General features: G+C 39.4%; 1 protein-coding gene across 2 annotated transcripts in view; it reads right to left on the bottom strand.

Moving 5' to 3' along the window:
- GRM1 (glutamate receptor, metabotropic 1) overlaps positions 1-18,327 on the bottom strand; it is a 680,560-nt gene that overhangs the window by 3,067 nt on the left and 659,166 nt on the right. The window contains exon 9 of one of the 2 annotated variants that reach the window (XM_006872052.1): positions 6,514-6,598. The exons of the other annotated variant lie outside the window; for it this stretch is intronic. Within the exon in view, the coding sequence (XP_006872114.1) occupies positions 6,538-6,598 (61 nt within the window). The 3' untranslated portion in view covers positions 6,514-6,537. The remainder of the gene's footprint in view (positions 1-6,513; positions 6,599-18,327) is intronic. 2 annotated transcript variants of the gene reach the window in all.

Genomic DNA, 18,327 nt, shown 5'->3' with positions numbered 1-18,327 from the left:
TTATGAATCAGGCGGCTAACCTCAAGGTCGGCTGGTAGTTTCGAACTGCTGACCTTGAGGTTAACAGCCCAATTCGTAACCACTACGCTACCAGAGCGCCTTGTATTCCTGTAGCCATGAAAATAATGGAGAAAGTAGCATAACAACACATTTGTGACATTTAAAAGGAACAGAAAAAAAAGAACTTTTTTTTTTTTTTTTGTAGGTATAGACATGAACTAGACTATTCTATATCCAACTTTTTGTTTGGAAAAAATGTAGGAACTGATCAATAGTTAACAGGATAATTTATTTAAATCCTTTTGAAACTGAAAGAGTGAATACCTCCAAAGTCATATGGGAGTGTCTCAGCTATGATTAGGGAGCTGTTTTGACATTTCTTATTTTAAAATCCTGAAAAGTGACGTGAACTAAATACATACAGATTAGTGTAGAAAGTCTGATATCAATTATAGAACATTCTAGATATAAAGGTTTCTAAAATAGACATAACAGCTAATATTTTAGTCTCATTATTATCATAATAAAAAAGTAGTTTCTCAGTGTATCTGATAAGCTATGCTGTACTTTGGTAGCATGGTGGCTTTATAGGATAAGCACTGAACTTCAAACAACAAGGAAAATGGTTCAGTCACACCAGCTACTCCATGGGATTAGGTGGGATTTACCACTCCCGCAAAGATTTACAGCCTCAGAAACCCTGTACAAGGTTGCTATGAGTCAGAACTGACTAGATAGTACTTACCACCAACAACAATATACTGTACTTCAAATTGTACAAGAAAAATTTCATCTTGAAATCACTATACTGAAATTAATGATATATTTCTAAAATCATGCTTATTTTTTTCTGAAAATGGTTGGATTTATAAATTGCTAAATTACTGACTTACTAATTACCAATCATGTTAGTTAGGACAGTTGACTGTCTTCCAGGTTGAACACACTAATAAACAGGAAAGTGGGACGCCTGACAAGAACAGGTAAATAACCAACTAGTCAAAGGCAAGATCAGAGTCGACAGTTCATCTTCCGAGTTTAGTACTTTACATTAGCTCAACCCGCACTTTAATTTTCTTAAACTCTTCCATTCACTACTCTACTTATAGTTTCTCCTTCTATGCATTCAGTGTCTCTTACAGAAAGTGTGAGAACTCTTATTTGCCCCGTGATTCCAGATGCAGTTGAATAGATTCTGATTCCTGGTAATCCCCTCAGTGTCAGAGTAGAACTGTGCTCCAGAGTATTTTCAGTGCTGGATTTTTCATAAATAAATCATCAAGCTTTTCTTCAGAGGTACCTCTTAAGGGCTTGAACCACCAACCTTTTGTTATCAGTTGAACATGCAAACTGTACTGCCTAGGGACTCCCTCTTTGTCCCTTAGCTTTTCTTAAATCTGTCTTACTTCATACACCAACCAACCTTCAACTGCAATGGAAAAACTTCTGCCGTTCAGTGTACATCAAAAAAATAAGACTCAAATGCTTAATATGTCTTCATTTAGTTATTTTTATATATGCATTTAAAAACAGAAAAAAACAAAACACAATTCCCTTGATAGTTAGTCTGCATCCAATTCAACCAACAGCCTTACATTGCCTGACAAACATTGCTTAAATTTTCAGATATACCAGCAAAAAAGACCTCCTTGTATTCCTGGGAAACACTAAAGTGGAGTCACTTACTTCAGTTGCTCGTTCTCATGGACTGTAAGCCTCTTTCAAAATCATGCTCTTCTTTTATTAAAATTATTATTCATCATCTTCCAGGAAGATGTTATCACAATTGAGTTCTTTTCTATTCACAACCATGTTTATTCTTGTGATGGGATTTTTTCACCATGGCTGTCAAAATTAGCAGCTCTTCTTTCTCTCTGAATCTCACTATAGATTTGTTGTAAGTTACTGTGCAATAAGCAAGCAGTTCTAATGACCCAGGGTATTTATCCGATTAAGATAGAGCAACTCTCCACCCCCCCCTCCCAGGACAAAATAAATTGTTTCCTAAGATTTAGAGATAGTGGAGGCAATGTTTTATCTCATAAAAACTGCAGCATGGATCTACAGGTGCAGAAGGCATGATTTTTTAGATGAAATGAGTATTATGTCTTTATAGATAATGCACTGCTATTTTTAAATACCTTTATATGCTGCCATAGTAAAGTATGCTGCTAGATACAAGTGTAACTAAATTCTAAGCAGTTTTCTTTGTGTTCTGTATTCAATGGTGACTAAGTAAATCCAATGGAGGGCTTAGTAACCACTCAGGTGTGAAGGGGAGTTCTCCTCTTTGAAAGGTTGGAACTCCACTACTGTGAGATTAGTAAGAAAAAGAGGAGCAAGAAAAAAGGTAAATGCATTCTAAAAAAACTACGACATTGTTATGAAATAAAACTTCTATTTAGTTACAGGTTATTTTAATAGCTTGTACTTCAGTCACTGGCTTCTTCCTTCTATTATTTCATTTCACTCCATTTCCTGACCTTAAGGAAAGCAATATGACTTGGAATTGCCATACACGACCTCATCATTCTTAACTTTGAAAGACAGGCTTTGGGCTGAAAACCATCTCATATTTGAAGCTCAGACATAGTAGTGTTTGGCTTAAGTGCGTTGGGTGGCTAAATATATTAATTGATACTAAAGTTATGCATCAAAATAGCTATTAGGTCTCTGGGGAACTAGAGAGGTATCCCTTGGTGTATACAATACTGTGCAGAGCTAAGCAAGCCTGGGACTGCCGTTGTAGCTCCAACAAGTTTAGGATCTTGCTTTCGTTGTTCTTTCATTAGATAAGTACCATAATCCCCCAAACAGAAAACCCAATATTTACAGCACTTAAGAGAAAAGTTGGGAGTGGGTGGTATAAACAGATTAGTATATCTTTGGCATTCAGAGTGATCCTGTCTGTTTTGTTTCAGTAAGTGCTAGTTACAGCTGCAGAGTACTCTGCTCTCAGCTCCAGAGAGGTCTAAAATGGGAATCACAGTGGGTGGCTGTTTGAGATCACAAGGGAAGCACTAGCTGCCTGAGGGAGAAGCTTACACAGCACCTGCTTCCCTTCTGTCCAATTCAAGTCTCTGCCATTAGGCTTAATCACTCCTCAACAGATACAGGAACACCATCCAGAGTACACACAGACAAGACGAGACCTTCACATGAAGACAGTCTTTCACTCCTCGGGACCTAAGGAGGTTAGTTAGTAATTGTATTCTCTGAAAGGGAGAATGGAATCAGGCAGTGTCATTAAGCTTAGAGTCTATGGTTCACCAGGTTAAGAAAACAAAATCAAAAGGCACAGGCGTGTAGGCCTTTCTACACTATCCCCTGCAGCTGTTAAGTGGGGACAGAAGATCTTACGAGGAAGAGGTGGTGCTGTCCCAGCAGAGACACAAGAAAAGGAATGCTAGTGAAATGGAAGCCTGCATGTTCACACCTCCATGGACTACAAGCAGCTGGCACCAGAAATGAATTGAGAAGTGATTCTTGGAGAATCTTAGGCATTGTGGTTAAGTCGGTACCTTCCAACTCATAGAGACCCCTACATAGGATTTCCAAGGCTGTAAATCTTTAAAGCAGCAGTCACATTGTTGCAGGTAAGTGCCTTCAAGTCAATTCTGACTCACAGCAAGCCACCCTGTATAGGGTTTCTAAGAAGTGGCTAGTGGGTTTGAACCACCAACTTTGTGGTTAGTAGTTCAGTACATATCCTATAGTGCAACACCAAAACCAGACACAGAGCTGTTTAAAACCATTTGGAGTTGATTTTTGTTTTTATAGGCAATCCCACCTTAGCCATCAATACAATGACTCCCACTGACTCCAGTTTCACTGCTTGAAAGCTTTCTAGAAAATTCTGCATATTCAATATGTATTGCTAAACCCAGGGACCTATCTAAACACAGTGAACATTTCTCACCTTTTTGGCTCATCACTAGTTGGAAAGTAGAAAACCTCTGGATGTATGATCTAGGACAAGTGCTTTTTGGTTATACTGGTAATTACTGGTGATATTAAACCTTCAAAAGTATTGTGAATTTTATCTTTCTCTCCTTTGACTCTGAACGTAATTTAGAAAGAGAATTATTTCTCTTGCTGAAGTTTATAATTGTATATACAAAATAAAAATGTACAGTATATTCCTTGAAATCTTTAGATCAATCATATCCTACATCCTAAAGCTGTATGATACAGGAGAAAAGACATCATTTATTTATTTATTAAGTTCTATGCTTTCTTTAATAAATCATTAAATAAAAGTTAGCTATAAGTAAAATAATCTCATCAAACTCAATGAAGTAGGGTATATGTCCCATAGACTTTGTAAGGGTCTAGGGTTTACTAGCTTAAGAAAATTGCTGTTTATATCAACTAAAGAGAAGGATTTAGATAGTTTCTGAACATTTTTAAAGTAAATTTTAAATGGCCTGTGGGCCTACCTAGTCATGACAAGGGACAAACAAGGGAATTCTGGTACCTACGTTCATTGAAAACATCTTACTGATGCCTGATCCTTGCTTTAGCAGAGGTATACCAGATTGAGCCAGCTTCCTCCAGGTAGTATAAATGAGCCTAGATGATATTCCCTTTGAAGGGACTTCAGGTAAAATATTATTATTATTATTTCTCTTATGCCCCATGCTACCAGAACGATGTATAATTCTAATAGCAATTCATTGGACATTCTTCGCCTCCTCCTTGAGTCCTCACTTTTGCCCTGGAAATATGGAGCAGTTGTATTGCTTGGATGGAATTCTTCCTTGAGGGTAGGATCAATTGAAGTCCAGTAGAGAGCTTTATTTCCACCACTAGTTCCCATTTTCTTGCTTATGAGTAGAAATTGTTGGAACTGAAGGTCACAGAAAGAGCAGATCATTAAAAAAATATATATATTTTGCAGAAACAACTAAAGCTGAAAATATCTATCTTAGTCTCTGATGCATGGCTTTAAAGCAAATGCTCTTTCTGATCCTATAGTTTCCAGAAGGAAAGCCTGAGTCAATTCTATACTGAATGTCTTTAACAATCAACCTGTTAGCCTTGCTGATAGCGGCAACCTGTTTGGCTGCCACCCACCAAGGATATACCCATGTTCAGCTGTTTCTTTTGTTTGTAGGCACTCACCTTAAAGTCATGAAACGTTAGTCGACTCTCTTCTCTCTCTGACCCTACTGTCATGAGAGAACACGCATATCCACCCAAACCTATCAATCCCTTTTGACAAGCAGCCAGCAGCTCTCGCAATTAGGATATCCTTGCTGTGTCCTTGGTCAGACTCACCCCCTAGTGCAAGAAAGCCTCAATGCCTTTTGACTTGGCGAAATGACAGAAATTGCACGCAGCCAGACTCATATGGCTGTGAGTTTGATGTGAAGAGGCTTCCCAGCCTCCACCTGAAAATACAAACAGGGAGATCATATATTTCCCTGTAAGAGTTGGGATGATTTGGTCAAGGCCACATTCTTTCTATTTGGGCTTCTTTAGGCCCTATCAGGAAGGAAGAACACAGACTTCCCAATGCACTCCATTGAGCAAAGAGAAGACAGGCTCTGGCACCATCCACCAGCCTCCATGGCCAGGTTCAGGAGCAAACATTGGAACCAATTGGGCTCTTTTCATCTGAAGAGCTATTCAAGCCACAGGCACCTCATCAGTGGGCTCCCTCCTGCTGCAGGAATGTGTACCTTTGACTCTCCCAGGAGTTTGAAGGGCTGTAAAGGAACAGCTGAAAACCACCACAGACTCCGTGCACAATGAACCGAACATTCTCTATGTTCTTTTGTTAACTTAAAGGGACACTGTCAAGATCTACAGGTCAAAAATAGGACCAGACATGCACCGTTTTTATCAGATGGGAAAACTCTGATAAAAAGCACTCCAAATGCTGGGAAAATGACTTTCCTTTCTCTCTTCTTTGTTTTTAAATAACTCCTTTTTTGTGGGACTCACAACACTTTTGTTTTGTGTTTCCCAAGGTGTGGGAGGCACTCAGCAGAGGCTCATCCTGCTGGCGCCCACCCCCAGAAACTGACATGACAGAACTCTTCCAAAGTTCACGTGATAGCTTTTACTTTAAAGCAGACAGGATCATTGCAAACATTTGTGCAACAGCAAAAAAGGCAAAAAAAAAAAAAGAAGAAAAGAAGAAAGCTCTGTTTGCCAAGGAAAAGCTGACAAATTTGTGAAGGGGGAAAATTCACTTTCAAGCTTGTGAGTGGGAGTCACAAACAAAAGTGAATCTCTAGAATCTGAAAATGTGTTGCATCAAAACTTAAAAAGCGAAAAAAAAAAAAACCCCAAAAACTAACGACTTGACAGTGTCCTCTTAAGAACGTTGGACAATCAAATTAAGGCAGTCGTGCAAACCATGGCCAGATAATGAGTTCTCCATCCTCAGTGGCATGCACCACATCTGTTTCCGTGTAAGAAAAAGTGGAAAGACCCAGGAGAGAGAAAGCAAGAGGCAAACCACTATTTTTTTTTTTTTTTTTCTTTTCATGCAGCTTCTCTTACACATTCACTGCAGTGTGGGGGTTTTCAAAGCTGCACATGTGCCGACGGACATTGGTTGGTGGGCGAGAATTCTGGCTGCCTCTTCCTGGGGATTGAAAAGAAAAAGACACCCAGTGAGTGAGTGGTTATACATGTGTACAGATATGGTGATTACACCACTCAGGCGGTGCCTGGCTCCTGAGCTGGTCTTCATGTCATCTCCATCTATTTCTATCCACTGGCTGGCCATTTCTGAAAGACACAGCAGTGGGGCACAATATTTCTTTTGCGTTTGGAAGACCATCTCTTGGCAGTGGTAGGTGCTTTTTCTACTGTGTGTGTGTCTGGAATGGGGAGTCTCTTTTCGTCTGTTTCTGACTTTCCCCTTAATTCATGGCGGCTGTGGACTTAACCTCCACCCATACTTATGTAGGCTGAACATTCTTAAGCACCACTCCTCCAATAGGAAGCTCGTTGATTTATATCATAATTGTTGTTGCTGTTCTTAATTAAGTACTGTAGAGCTGTTTCCAATTCATAGTCATCCTGTATAGAGTTTCCAAGGAGTGGCTGTTGAGTTTGAACTGCCATCCTTGTGGTTCAAACTGATCTTGTGGTCAAGTGTTTATTCTCTAGTGCCACTGCAACTTATAAGAGCACAGTGGATCCATAGGATAATCATTGGACTGTGAACCACAAGGTCAGTGGTTCGAACCCACAGCTGTTCTATTTGAGAAACATGAGGCTTTTTGTTCAGAAATTTACAGCCTCAGAAATCCTATGCAGGATCATTAAGAATTAGAACCAACTTGATGGCACTTAACAACAGCAGCTGCAACTTTGGAGCCTAGATAGCACAGTGGGTTATATGTTATAGGTTTTATATATAAGGTCAGCAGTTCAAATCCACCAGTAGCTCCAGGGGAGAGAAGATGAGGTCTTCTGCTCCTGTAAAGGTTTAAAGCCTCAAAAACACTATACAGGAAAGCTATGTGTCAGAACCAACTCAATAGCATACACCAACAACAACTGCAACTTTTAATTATGTTGTTATTTTCCTCCATATTATGTCACCATAAAAACATTGCTGTCACTTCACATAGATCTAACTACCACAAGGGGCAAATGGCATTTCATTCCCTAGCTGGATGTCTGCTTGCATAGCACATAGAGTGATATGCCATATGTACTATTTTGGCAAGGAAAGAAGAGTGCTGGCTACCAGGACGAGGCTAAAGAGGCAGTCATGGCCCTTTAGCCCTTCCACCATTTGTTCATATGAGGATAAGTGGGCCACCATGAGCCAAGTAGATCTTCAGAAGGTGAGAAGGTAGAATCACCTGGTTGACAAGCCATGTAAGAAGGCTGTATACAATAGGAAAGAATTCCAGAAATAAGAAGCTACCAGTGAACCATCGAAAGATGCTGCGGTGGTAGGAATGATGTTGGTTGAGTTGGAGGTCATCTCTCATGTTAGGGAACACTGCGGTGATGCCGTTCCTTACAGGAATCACTCAACACTTATACTTGTTCTCTTTATGAGTCAGCACTGATCACAACCACCAAATCCTGGTGATAAGTATCCAGTGTTAACCAGGCAGGGACCACAATACCTCTGTGGAGCCAAAGATGGTTTCCATCTTTTCTACATTTCCCCCACCTAAGTCTACAGATGAGCAGATACCCAGATGAGAGAGGGAGATGATATGTCTCAGGAGGAGACCATGTCTTGCCCAATTTCAAGTTTTTAAGACTGAGAACTGTCGGACGCTGAGCAGGAGAAATCTGAGTTTGAAATTTGAAATAAGATTGCATTGTAGTAGCTTTTTAAGACCTAAAATCAAGGGATCTATTCTGAATATATAAAGATGGGAAAGGAGGTTCGCCACAGGATAGCTAAAGATAACAAAGGGAAACTAAAATTATTCAATATGTGTACTCATACCAGTTTTGGGTTACTCAATTCACCAGTTAAAAGTGCCTTATCTACTGACAACAATTGTATATCCTTGTCCAGATAGAAGAACTTGGGAGATGTTGAGGTGAATTTATTTCTACTGCAATAATCCATTTAAGAAAATTAGACAAAGAGACAATGTTTTCCATTAAAATTGCCAAACTAAAATATCCCCGATGTTCAGTAGGCCCACCCTGAATTCCACCACTTATCTGTCAGTGTGATGTACTGTGGAGGCTTCTATGTTGTTGTGATGCTGCAAGTTATACCACTGGAATTTAAAATACAAGCAGACTCAACCAAGGCAGACAGGTTTTAGTGAAGCTTCCACACTAAGACAGACAAGGAAGAAGAGGTGGACTATTTTTGAAAATCGTATGACTGTCAGCCGAACATTGTCAGATGTAGTACCAGAAGATGAAAACAGTATGAATAGCAACACAACAATGTCAGGTATAGTGCTAGAAGATGAAATCCTCAAGTTAGAAGGCACTCAAATAGGACTGAAGCAGTGTTGCTTCCTCAAAGTAAAGTTACCTACGTGAAAGGAACAAAGCTTTCAGGGCCTTCATTCGCTAATGGGACACAACTGAAAATGAGTAGAAACAGATGCAAAAATCAATTAATTATAAGAACATGGAATGTACAAAGTATGAACCTCAGAAAACTAGAAGTTTTCAAAAACGAAATTAAGATCGATATCCTAGGCATTAGTGAGATGAAACTAATTGGTGTTGGCCATTTTGAATCAGACAATCATATGGTTTACTATGCCTGGAGCCAAAAATGTAAGAGGAATGGTGTCACATTCATCAGAAAGAACATTTCAAAATCTATCTTGAAGTCCAATGCTGTCTATGACAGTATAATATACATATGCTTATAAGGCAGACCAAGGAGCTCTAGTAGGGTAGTGGTTATGAATTGGGCTGCTGATCTCAAGGTTAGCAGTTTTAAACTACCAGCGGTTCCATGGGAGAATGATGAGACTTTCTGCTCCATAAAGATTTATAGTATCAGAAACCCTACACAGGGTCACTATGGGTCAGACCAACTCCATGTCACACCACCAGCACCACCACAAAGCAGACTAGTTACTACTACTATTATTCAAATTTCTGCACCAACCATTAAAGTCAGTGATGATGAAATTAAAGCATTCTGCCAACTTCTTTGAAGTCCTGGTGTGGTGCTGTGGGTTAATGCACCAGACTGCAAAGCCATTTGAACTGCAAGGTTGGTGGTTCAAGCTCACCAGCTGCTCCTTGGAAATCCTATACAGGGTCACTATGGGTTGGAACTGATTTCAGGGCACTTAACAGCAACAATTAATTTCATCAATCTGAAATTGATCAAACATGCAATCAAGATACATTGAAAATTATTGTAGATATGTGGGAAGAGACAATGGAGAAGTTTCATCTCATCGTTCAAATCAAGGCCAAAATAGACCATCAATTGCTCATATGCAAGTTCAGGCTGATGATGAAGAAAATTAAAACAAGTCCATTGTTGTTGTTGTTTTTGTTAAGTGCCGTCGAGTCGGGTACGACCCATAGCGAACCTGTACAGGGTTTCCGAGGGTGTAAATCCTTACGGGAGTAGAAAGCCTTATCTTTCTCCCGCAGAGCGGCTGGTAGTTTCGAACCGCTGACCTTAAGGTTCGCAGCCCGATTCGTAACCACTACGCTACCAGAGCTCCTTAAAAACAAGTCCATAAGAACCAAAATATGACCTTGTCCATATGGTACCTTGAATTTAGAGATCCTATAAAAGGTAGATTTGATGAATTAGACACTAATGACTGAAAACCGTAAGAGTTGTGGGATGATATCAACAACATCAAACAAGAAGAAAGCAAAAAAGGTCATTAGAAAGTAAGAAAGAAATAAAAGACTAAAATGGATATCAGAAGAGACCCTGAAACTTGCTTTTCAGTGTAGACATGCTAAAGCAAATGGAAGAAATAAGGAGGTAAAAGAACAGAACCGCAAGTTTGAAAGGGCAGTTCAAGAAGACAAAGTCAATTATCATAATGAATGTGCAAAGACCTGGAGTTAGAAAACCAAAAGGGAAGAACATGCTCAGTATTTCTCAAACTGAAAGACCTGAGGAAATAATTCAAGCCTCAACTTGAAATACTGAAGGATTCTTTGGGTAAAAGATTGGATGATGTAGAAAGTATCAAAAGAAGCTGGGAAGAATACACAGAATCATGGTACCAAAAAGACATGGTCAATGTTCAATCATTTCAAGAGGTAGCATATGATGAAGAACTGATGGAACTGAAGGAGGAAGTCCAAGCTCCACTGAAGGCATTGGTGAAAATCAAGGCTCTAGGAATTGATGGGATACAAAGAGAAATCTTTCAACAAACTGATGCAGCACTGGAGGCACTCACTCATCTCTTTCAGGAAATTTGGCAGACAGCGGAGTGGAAGGATTTCATATTTGTGCCCATCACAAAGAAAGATGACCCAAAAGAGTGCAGAAATCTTCGAAGAATATCATTAATATCACATTCAAGTCAATTTTTTCCAAATATAATTCAAACTGGCTGCAACAATAGTACATCAACAGTGAACTTTTAGAAATTCAAGCCAGATTCAGAAAAGGATACTAAATGGTGGAACCAGGGATATCATTGCTTACATCAGATGGATCCTATATGAAAGCAACTGTGCTCATGTGGAGCCTATACTTAGAGATCAAGACGCAGTCACTCAAATAGAACAAGGGGATACTGAATGGTTTAAAATCAGGAACGTTGCATGCCAGGGTTGTGTCCTTTCATCATATTTATTCAGTCTGTATATTGAACAAATAATCAGAAATGTAACTATATGAAGAAACACATAGTGACAGGACTGGAGGAAGAGTTCTCAATAACCCGCGGTATGCAGATGACACAAGCTTGCCTGCTGGAAGTGAAAAGGATTAGAAATACTTATTAATGAAGATCACAGAGCACAGCCTTCAGTATGGATTGCCCCTCAATGTAACGTAAATAAAAGTCCTCATAACTGGACAATAAATAGCATCACGATAAATGGAGAAAAGATTGAAGTTGTCAAAGACTTCCTCTCCCATGGATCCACCATCAACACTCATGGAAGTGGTCAAGAAATGAAACAACGCATTCCATTAGGTAAATCTGCTGCACAAGCCCTCTTTAAAGTGTTCAAGAAAAAAGATATCAGTTTGCCAATTAAGGTGCGCCTGACAGAAGCCATGTTATTTTCAATAGTTTAATATTCATATGAAAGTTGGACAGGGAATAAGGAAGACTGTAGAAGAGTCAATGCATTTGAATTATGGTCTTCATGAAGAATATTGAGAGTATCAAGAACTGCCGATGGAACAAATAAATCTGCCTTGAGAGAAATACAGCCAGAATACTCCTTAGAATTGTGGATGGCAAGACTTCACCTTTCATACTTTGGATGTATTATTAGGATGGATCAATCCCTGGAGAAGGAAATAGTGCTTGGAAAACTGGAGGGACAAGAAAAAAGAGGAAGACCCCCAACAAGGTGCATTGATATAGTGGCAACAACGATGTAAGGATGATTCAGGACAGGCAGTATTGCGATTGTTGTGTATAGGTTGCAGTGAGTCAGAACTGACTCAGGAGTACCTAACAATTATAACCCTGAAATCACAAAGATCATTAAAATAATGGAAACATGAGCAATGAGATGACCAGGAATAAAGGTTTGTTGTTGTTGTTGTTGTTAAGTGCCATAGAGTTGATTCCGACCCACAGCGACGTGTATAGGGTTTCCAAGGAGCAGCTGGTGAGCTTGAACCACTCATCTTGCAGTTCAAATGACTTTGCAGTCTGATGCATTAGCCCACAGCGCCACACCAGGGCTTCAATAATAAAGGTATGAAACTTAAATATTTAAATAACATTATCAGAAGGAAAGACCACTTAACCTGGAAAATATGTTTTTTAGAACTTCATTTTTTCATGACAAATGTGGAAAATATGTTCAGAGCACTTGCCTTTTGTCTTGCTGTACTGACTGTATCCTCTCGAATCCTTCCATGGGCCAATAACCAATGCAGACAGAGGTCCCCAACTGAGAAAGGACTTCCCCCAGAAGTTTAGTGTTCTGTGGTCATTAAACTGGAATTGGTCATATTATCTTTTAATTTTTAAACTATGTAAGGGATGGTCAGTGGAATACAGCACATACACTGAGGGCTTTAGCGGCTCTGTAGGAGAAACACTGGATTACAAACATAAGGTTAGCAGTTTGAGTCCACCAGGCACTCCACAGGAGAAAGATGAGGCTTTCTGCTCCCACAAAGAACTGCAGCCTCAGAAACTCTATACAGGGCTGCTACAAGTTGAAATGGAGTTGATAGCATTTAGCAACAACAACAATATATATACTGGAGTCCTGGTGAGGCGCTGTAGTATCAGCACTGAACTGCAAGTTGGTTAGAACCACAAGGTTGGTGGTTCAAGCCCACCAACTGCTCTTCGGAAATGCTCCACAGGGTCTCTATGGGATGGGTTGGAACTGACAGCACTGACCAACATAACATATATAAAAAGTATGTGTATATGAGCTCTGGTAGCGTAGTGGTTATGAATCGGGCTGCGAACCTTAAGGTCAGCAGTTCGAAACTACCAGCCGCTCTGCGGGAGAAAGATGAGGCTTTCTACTCCCATAAAGATTTACACCCTCGGAAACCCTGTACACGGTCGCTATGGGTCGGAACCGACTCGACGGCACTTAACAACAACAACAATATATATATATATACATAATTCACACACACATAAAATAATCTCCTTCATGGCCCCATTTCTTTGGTCTCTGACTCTCACTTTACCTTGAAGTGACATAAATGTTAGTGACCATCTTGATAGACTTGCCTTTTAGGAAAGGCATTGTGACAGGCCAAGCCTTGAAAACCATGATGCCACAGAGTGTGTTTTATAAATTGTATTAAACCTGAAAGAAGGAGCTTGACTTCAAGGCTATTTTTAGCAGCTGTAAAATAACATATTCAATCAACCAGTGATGAGGCAAACCAGTCAAAGCCGGGGGGGTGGGAGGTGGGGGGGAAGAAGCATATGGGGCTTGTCAAATAAAGTCCCAAGTCTGTGATTAAATCTTTTAGCAGAAACTATGGATTTAAAAAAGCCCTAGAAGTTTCGTTAGAAAGATTCTTCTTCAATGTCCTCTGAGAAGTGCAAGGCTTTTAAATAAAGAGTTACTGCTTGTTATGATACCAGGAGCTGGATTGTGTCTGTAACTTTCACCTTCTGCTGTCATTGCCCTGAGTCGGACTTCAGAGAAGAGCTTTCTTCATATGACTTTGCTGTCTTGTGTTATTTTATTTACACAGGTCACTTGTACCTCATTTACTATGCCAGGGAGTCTTCTCTATATGACCTCAAGAAGTTGTTAGAGACAAGTTTTACTCGGTGTGGTGTTAGAAATAAAATCACTGGGCAAGGAGTTAGGAGACTTGACAGCATTCTACAGGATCGCCTCTTGCAGATTTTGTTTTTTCATCCTTCAGAAGGGTTATTGAAACAGTGCCTGTGGAAATGTCTCCAAATAAAAAAGTGGGAGTCCAGCTTACACCATACCAAGTGTTAGGTGCTGCGGAATCGATTTCAACTCAGAGTAGAACTGCTCTTTAGGGATTTTAAGGCCATAATCATCAAGGGAGCACAGACTCTCATGTTGTCTCTCCCAAAGCAGCCGGGGGACTTCCAGTGGAGATCCTTTCAGTTTCCAGTAGAGCACTTCACTGCCATTAATTCCTTTCTTTTGAAGTATGGAGAAACAAAGCACAGACAAAAGGCATTGTAGGTCACAGCATATATTTAGATTAGACTAATTCTCACCTAAGGAGCTCTGGTAGCATAGTGGTTATGAATCGGTCTGTGAACCTCAGGGTCAGCAGTTTGAAACTACCAGCTTTTCCGCGGGAGAAAGATGAGGCGTTCTGCTCCCGTAAAGATTTACAGCCTCGGAAAGCCTGTACAGGGTCGCTATGAGTCAGAACTGACTCTACGGCACATAACAACAACAATTCTCACCTTACTTATGGATTTCAGTCACTTTTCTTACTCAAGAATTTCACGAACTTCCAGGAGAAAAGTTAGCTGAATTCTGTTTTCTGTCTGCCAGGATTTTTTCCGTGGACAATGTTAGAGACACTGAAAGGCTGGCTAGCCAGGTTCTGACAGTGCATGTCCATGGTAGGGTAGGAGGTGTATCTACATTTAGCAGAGATAGAATCGTCTGTACAATTCCACACAGCCAGTCTTAAAGCTATATAAAGCTCAGCATAGACATACTCACGTGGCAGCTGTCCACAGTCATCATAAAGAATGACTACAACCACTCAAGACCATTTTATCAGAGTATGGTCAATTTTTTGTTCTCTTTTGTTATAGACAAGTACGATCATTTGTGTCTCTGCTTCCCAAAAGTATAGGCTTTTTTTTTTTCTATTATCTGAATTTTCATGTTCATTTTACAGCACCTGCTCATTAGAGTAGAGACAGAAACCCTAACTGGGCGTAAGCCCTCTGTGAAATGATAGTTTCTTCTTTTAACACATGTGTGTCTAATATAGTACATTGTGGCTCTTCATAGGAACATGCATGGTACTCATTTCATACTGTGGTGGTGGTGCTGGTGGTGGTTATGTGCCATGGAGTAAGTTCCGACTCATAGCGACCCTGTACAGGGTTTCCAAGGTTGTAAATCTTTACAGGAGCAGAAAGCCTCATCTTTCTCCTGTGGAACAGCAGGTAGTTTTGAACTGCTGACCTTGAGGTTAGCAGCTCAACTTGTAACCACTATGCTACCAGAACTCCTTACCCATTCCATAGGGTTGTAAAATAATGCTCTGTTGAAAAATTGTTAGTTATTAAGATAACTCAGCTAAGAGTAGCTAAGATTTCTAAGAGTATGCAGAATAATTTTATGAAATTCAATTTAACCACCACCACAGATTTGTCAAATATCAATATGTTGCCTAGATTGACCATGATCACTGTTGTTGTTGTCCAGTGCCATTGAGTCAGTTCTGACTAATGACGACCCTGTTTACGGTTGCCGAGGAGTGGCTGGTGAGCTTGAACTGCAGACCTTGCAATCCAGCTCATTAACTCGCCGCACACACCAGGACTCCGTTTATCATTGTCTCTTTTCTTTTGAAACCATTAAGTTGTTTCTGAAATCTGTGTATGTTATTACTGTTGTTAGTGCCCTCCTTCTTAGGAACCAGTTTGGAGTGTATCATCACTTGGCATGTTTTAATGTTTTTATAACTTGTATATTCATTTATATTCACATGCAATATATGTTATTGCTTAGCATATTATATTTTACATACTTTGTGTTATACCACATTTTCATTCAGTAATTTACCATTTTTGTATACTATTGTGATGATATATGTAGTCCTGGGGAGGTGGTGAGGGTTCATGTGCTGGACTGTGGGGTCAGTTTGAATGGCAAGGTTCAAACTCATGAGCTGTTCCTTGGAAACCCTATACAGGGTCACTATTGGACAGAACTGACTCGATGACACTTAACAACAACAATAATGATAAATATAAGTCTAGTTCATTCACTTAAATCAAATTGAATAAATACCAGACTTATAAAAGAATCTGTCCTCCTATTGATGGCATTTAGGTTGTTTCCTAGTTTTTCGACTTCAAGCAATGCTGCAATAAACAAATATGGATATGTCGCCTTCGATACACCTGGGAGCTTTTCTATAATCTGAGTAGTCTAGTCACCAGCCGCTCCTTGGCAACGGCAAAGGAATAGAGTTGGTGGATTGCTTCGCCTGCATACTTGATCCTTCTTATATATCATGTAATTGCTCCATAAAGTGTTTTCACAGTTCACACAAGTATGTTGCTATTAAGTGCCATTGAGTCAGTTCTGACTCATAGTGACCCTGTATAGGTTTCTGTGGAGAGGCTGGTGAATTTGAACCGTTGACCTTGTGGTTATGTTTTGTTGTTTTTATTCCAATGTTTGATTTGTTATTCAAATACTTTCAAATTAGTTTTTTTTTTTTTTAAATAAAAATGATTCAAAAATAAAAAACACGATGAAACTGCTATAATGAACCACCATATCCCAATTATCCAGCTTCAAAAATATCAATATATCAAAAGTATCACTCTAGTTGCATCTGTATTCTCTAAATCCATTTCTTTTGAAGTAAATCTAAAGCATATGTTATCACAACAACAAAATGTATCTATAAAACAGAGAGACTCTTAAAAAAATTTAAAAACAACAACAAGGAAACCAACATCGTTGTTGTGGTTAAGTCGGTTCCGACTCAAAGTGACCTTGTATAGGGTTTCCGAGGAGCAGCTGGTGAGTTTGAACCACCGACCTTATGTTTCCAACCAACCTTATAACTGAGTGCTTATCCTACAGTGCCACGCCAGAGCTCCACTTAACACATCTCAAAAGCATCAATGTTGTTACTAAGTGTCATTGAGTTGGTTCCATCAAGTGAGTTTGAACTGCTGACTTAGCAGTTAGCAATGCAGTGCTTATCCTAAGACACTACACCAGGACCCCAAATTTTGTACCAAGGGATTACTATTATTAAACATTATAGTAATATTTTTGATAATATGATTGTTGTAAGGTGCTGTCCAGTCAGTTCAGACTCACAGTGATCTTACACAAAACAGAAGGAAATACTTTCAGGTCCTGCATCGTCACAAAGGTTGTTAAGCTTGAGCCCATTGCTGTCGCCACTGCACCAATTCATTTTGCTGGGTCTTCTTCTTTTTTGCTGACCCTCCACTTTTGAAAGCATGATGGCCTTCTATGGGGACTGGTCCCTTCTGATAATAATATATCTGAAGTGTGAGAGCCAAGGTCTCACTGTCCTAGCTTCTAAGGAACATTTTGGCTGTCCTTGTTCCAGCACAGATTTGTTTGTTTTTCTAGCGGTCCATGGTACTTTAAAAATTCTTCTCCAACACCATAACTCAAATGCATGAATTATTCTACAGTCTTTCATACCTTGTCCAACTTTCACATGGATATGAAGCCATTGAAAATTCCTGACTTAGGTCAGGGGTACCTTAGTCCTCAAACTGACACCTCTCTTGAACACTTTAAAGACATCTTATGCAGCAGATTTGCTCAATGTGATATGCCTTTTGATTTCTAGACTGCTCCTTACATGAGTGTTGATAGTGGATCCAAATAAAATGTAATCTTTGACAACTTCAATTTTTTTTCTGTATTTATCATAATGTTATTTATTGATTCAGTGGTAAGGATTTTTGTTTTCTTTATATTGAGTTACAACCCATGCTAAAGGTGGGGTTCTTGATCTTCACCAGTAATTATTTTAAGCCTTCTTCGCTTTCAGTAACAAGGTTATATCATCTGCATATCACCATTTGTTAATAAGTCTCCCTCCAATGCTGATGCCATGTTCTTCTGCTCAGTATACACTTTGAAAAAGTATGGTGAAATAAAATAAAACCCTGCCACACACCTTTCTTGATTTTAAACCACTCAGGTCTATATACAGGTTTCCCATGAGCGTTCCAGAATGCTCATTTTCTGCAATGTTGCTCAGAGCTTCTCATAACCCACACAGTCGAAAGCTTTTGCACGGTCAATAAAGCACAGGTAAAAAATCTTTCTGGTAGTCTTTTATTTCAGCCAAGATCCATCTTATCTCAAGTATGATATCCTTCATTTCACATCCTCATCTGAATCCGGTTTGAACATCTGGCAGTTGCTTATACTGTTGCAGTCATTTTTGGATTCTCTTAAGCAAAATTTTACTTCAATGTGATATTAATGACATTGTCCAATGATTTTTAATTATGCTCTTGT

This window comes from Chrysochloris asiatica, unplaced genomic scaffold (assembly GCF_000296735.1).
Source record: "Chrysochloris asiatica unplaced genomic scaffold, ChrAsi1.0 scaffold00182, whole genome shotgun sequence".
NCBI classification, from domain to species: domain Eukaryota; kingdom Metazoa; phylum Chordata; class Mammalia; order Afrosoricida; family Chrysochloridae; genus Chrysochloris; species Chrysochloris asiatica.
This window is presented reverse-complemented; position numbering and strand designations above follow the sequence as displayed.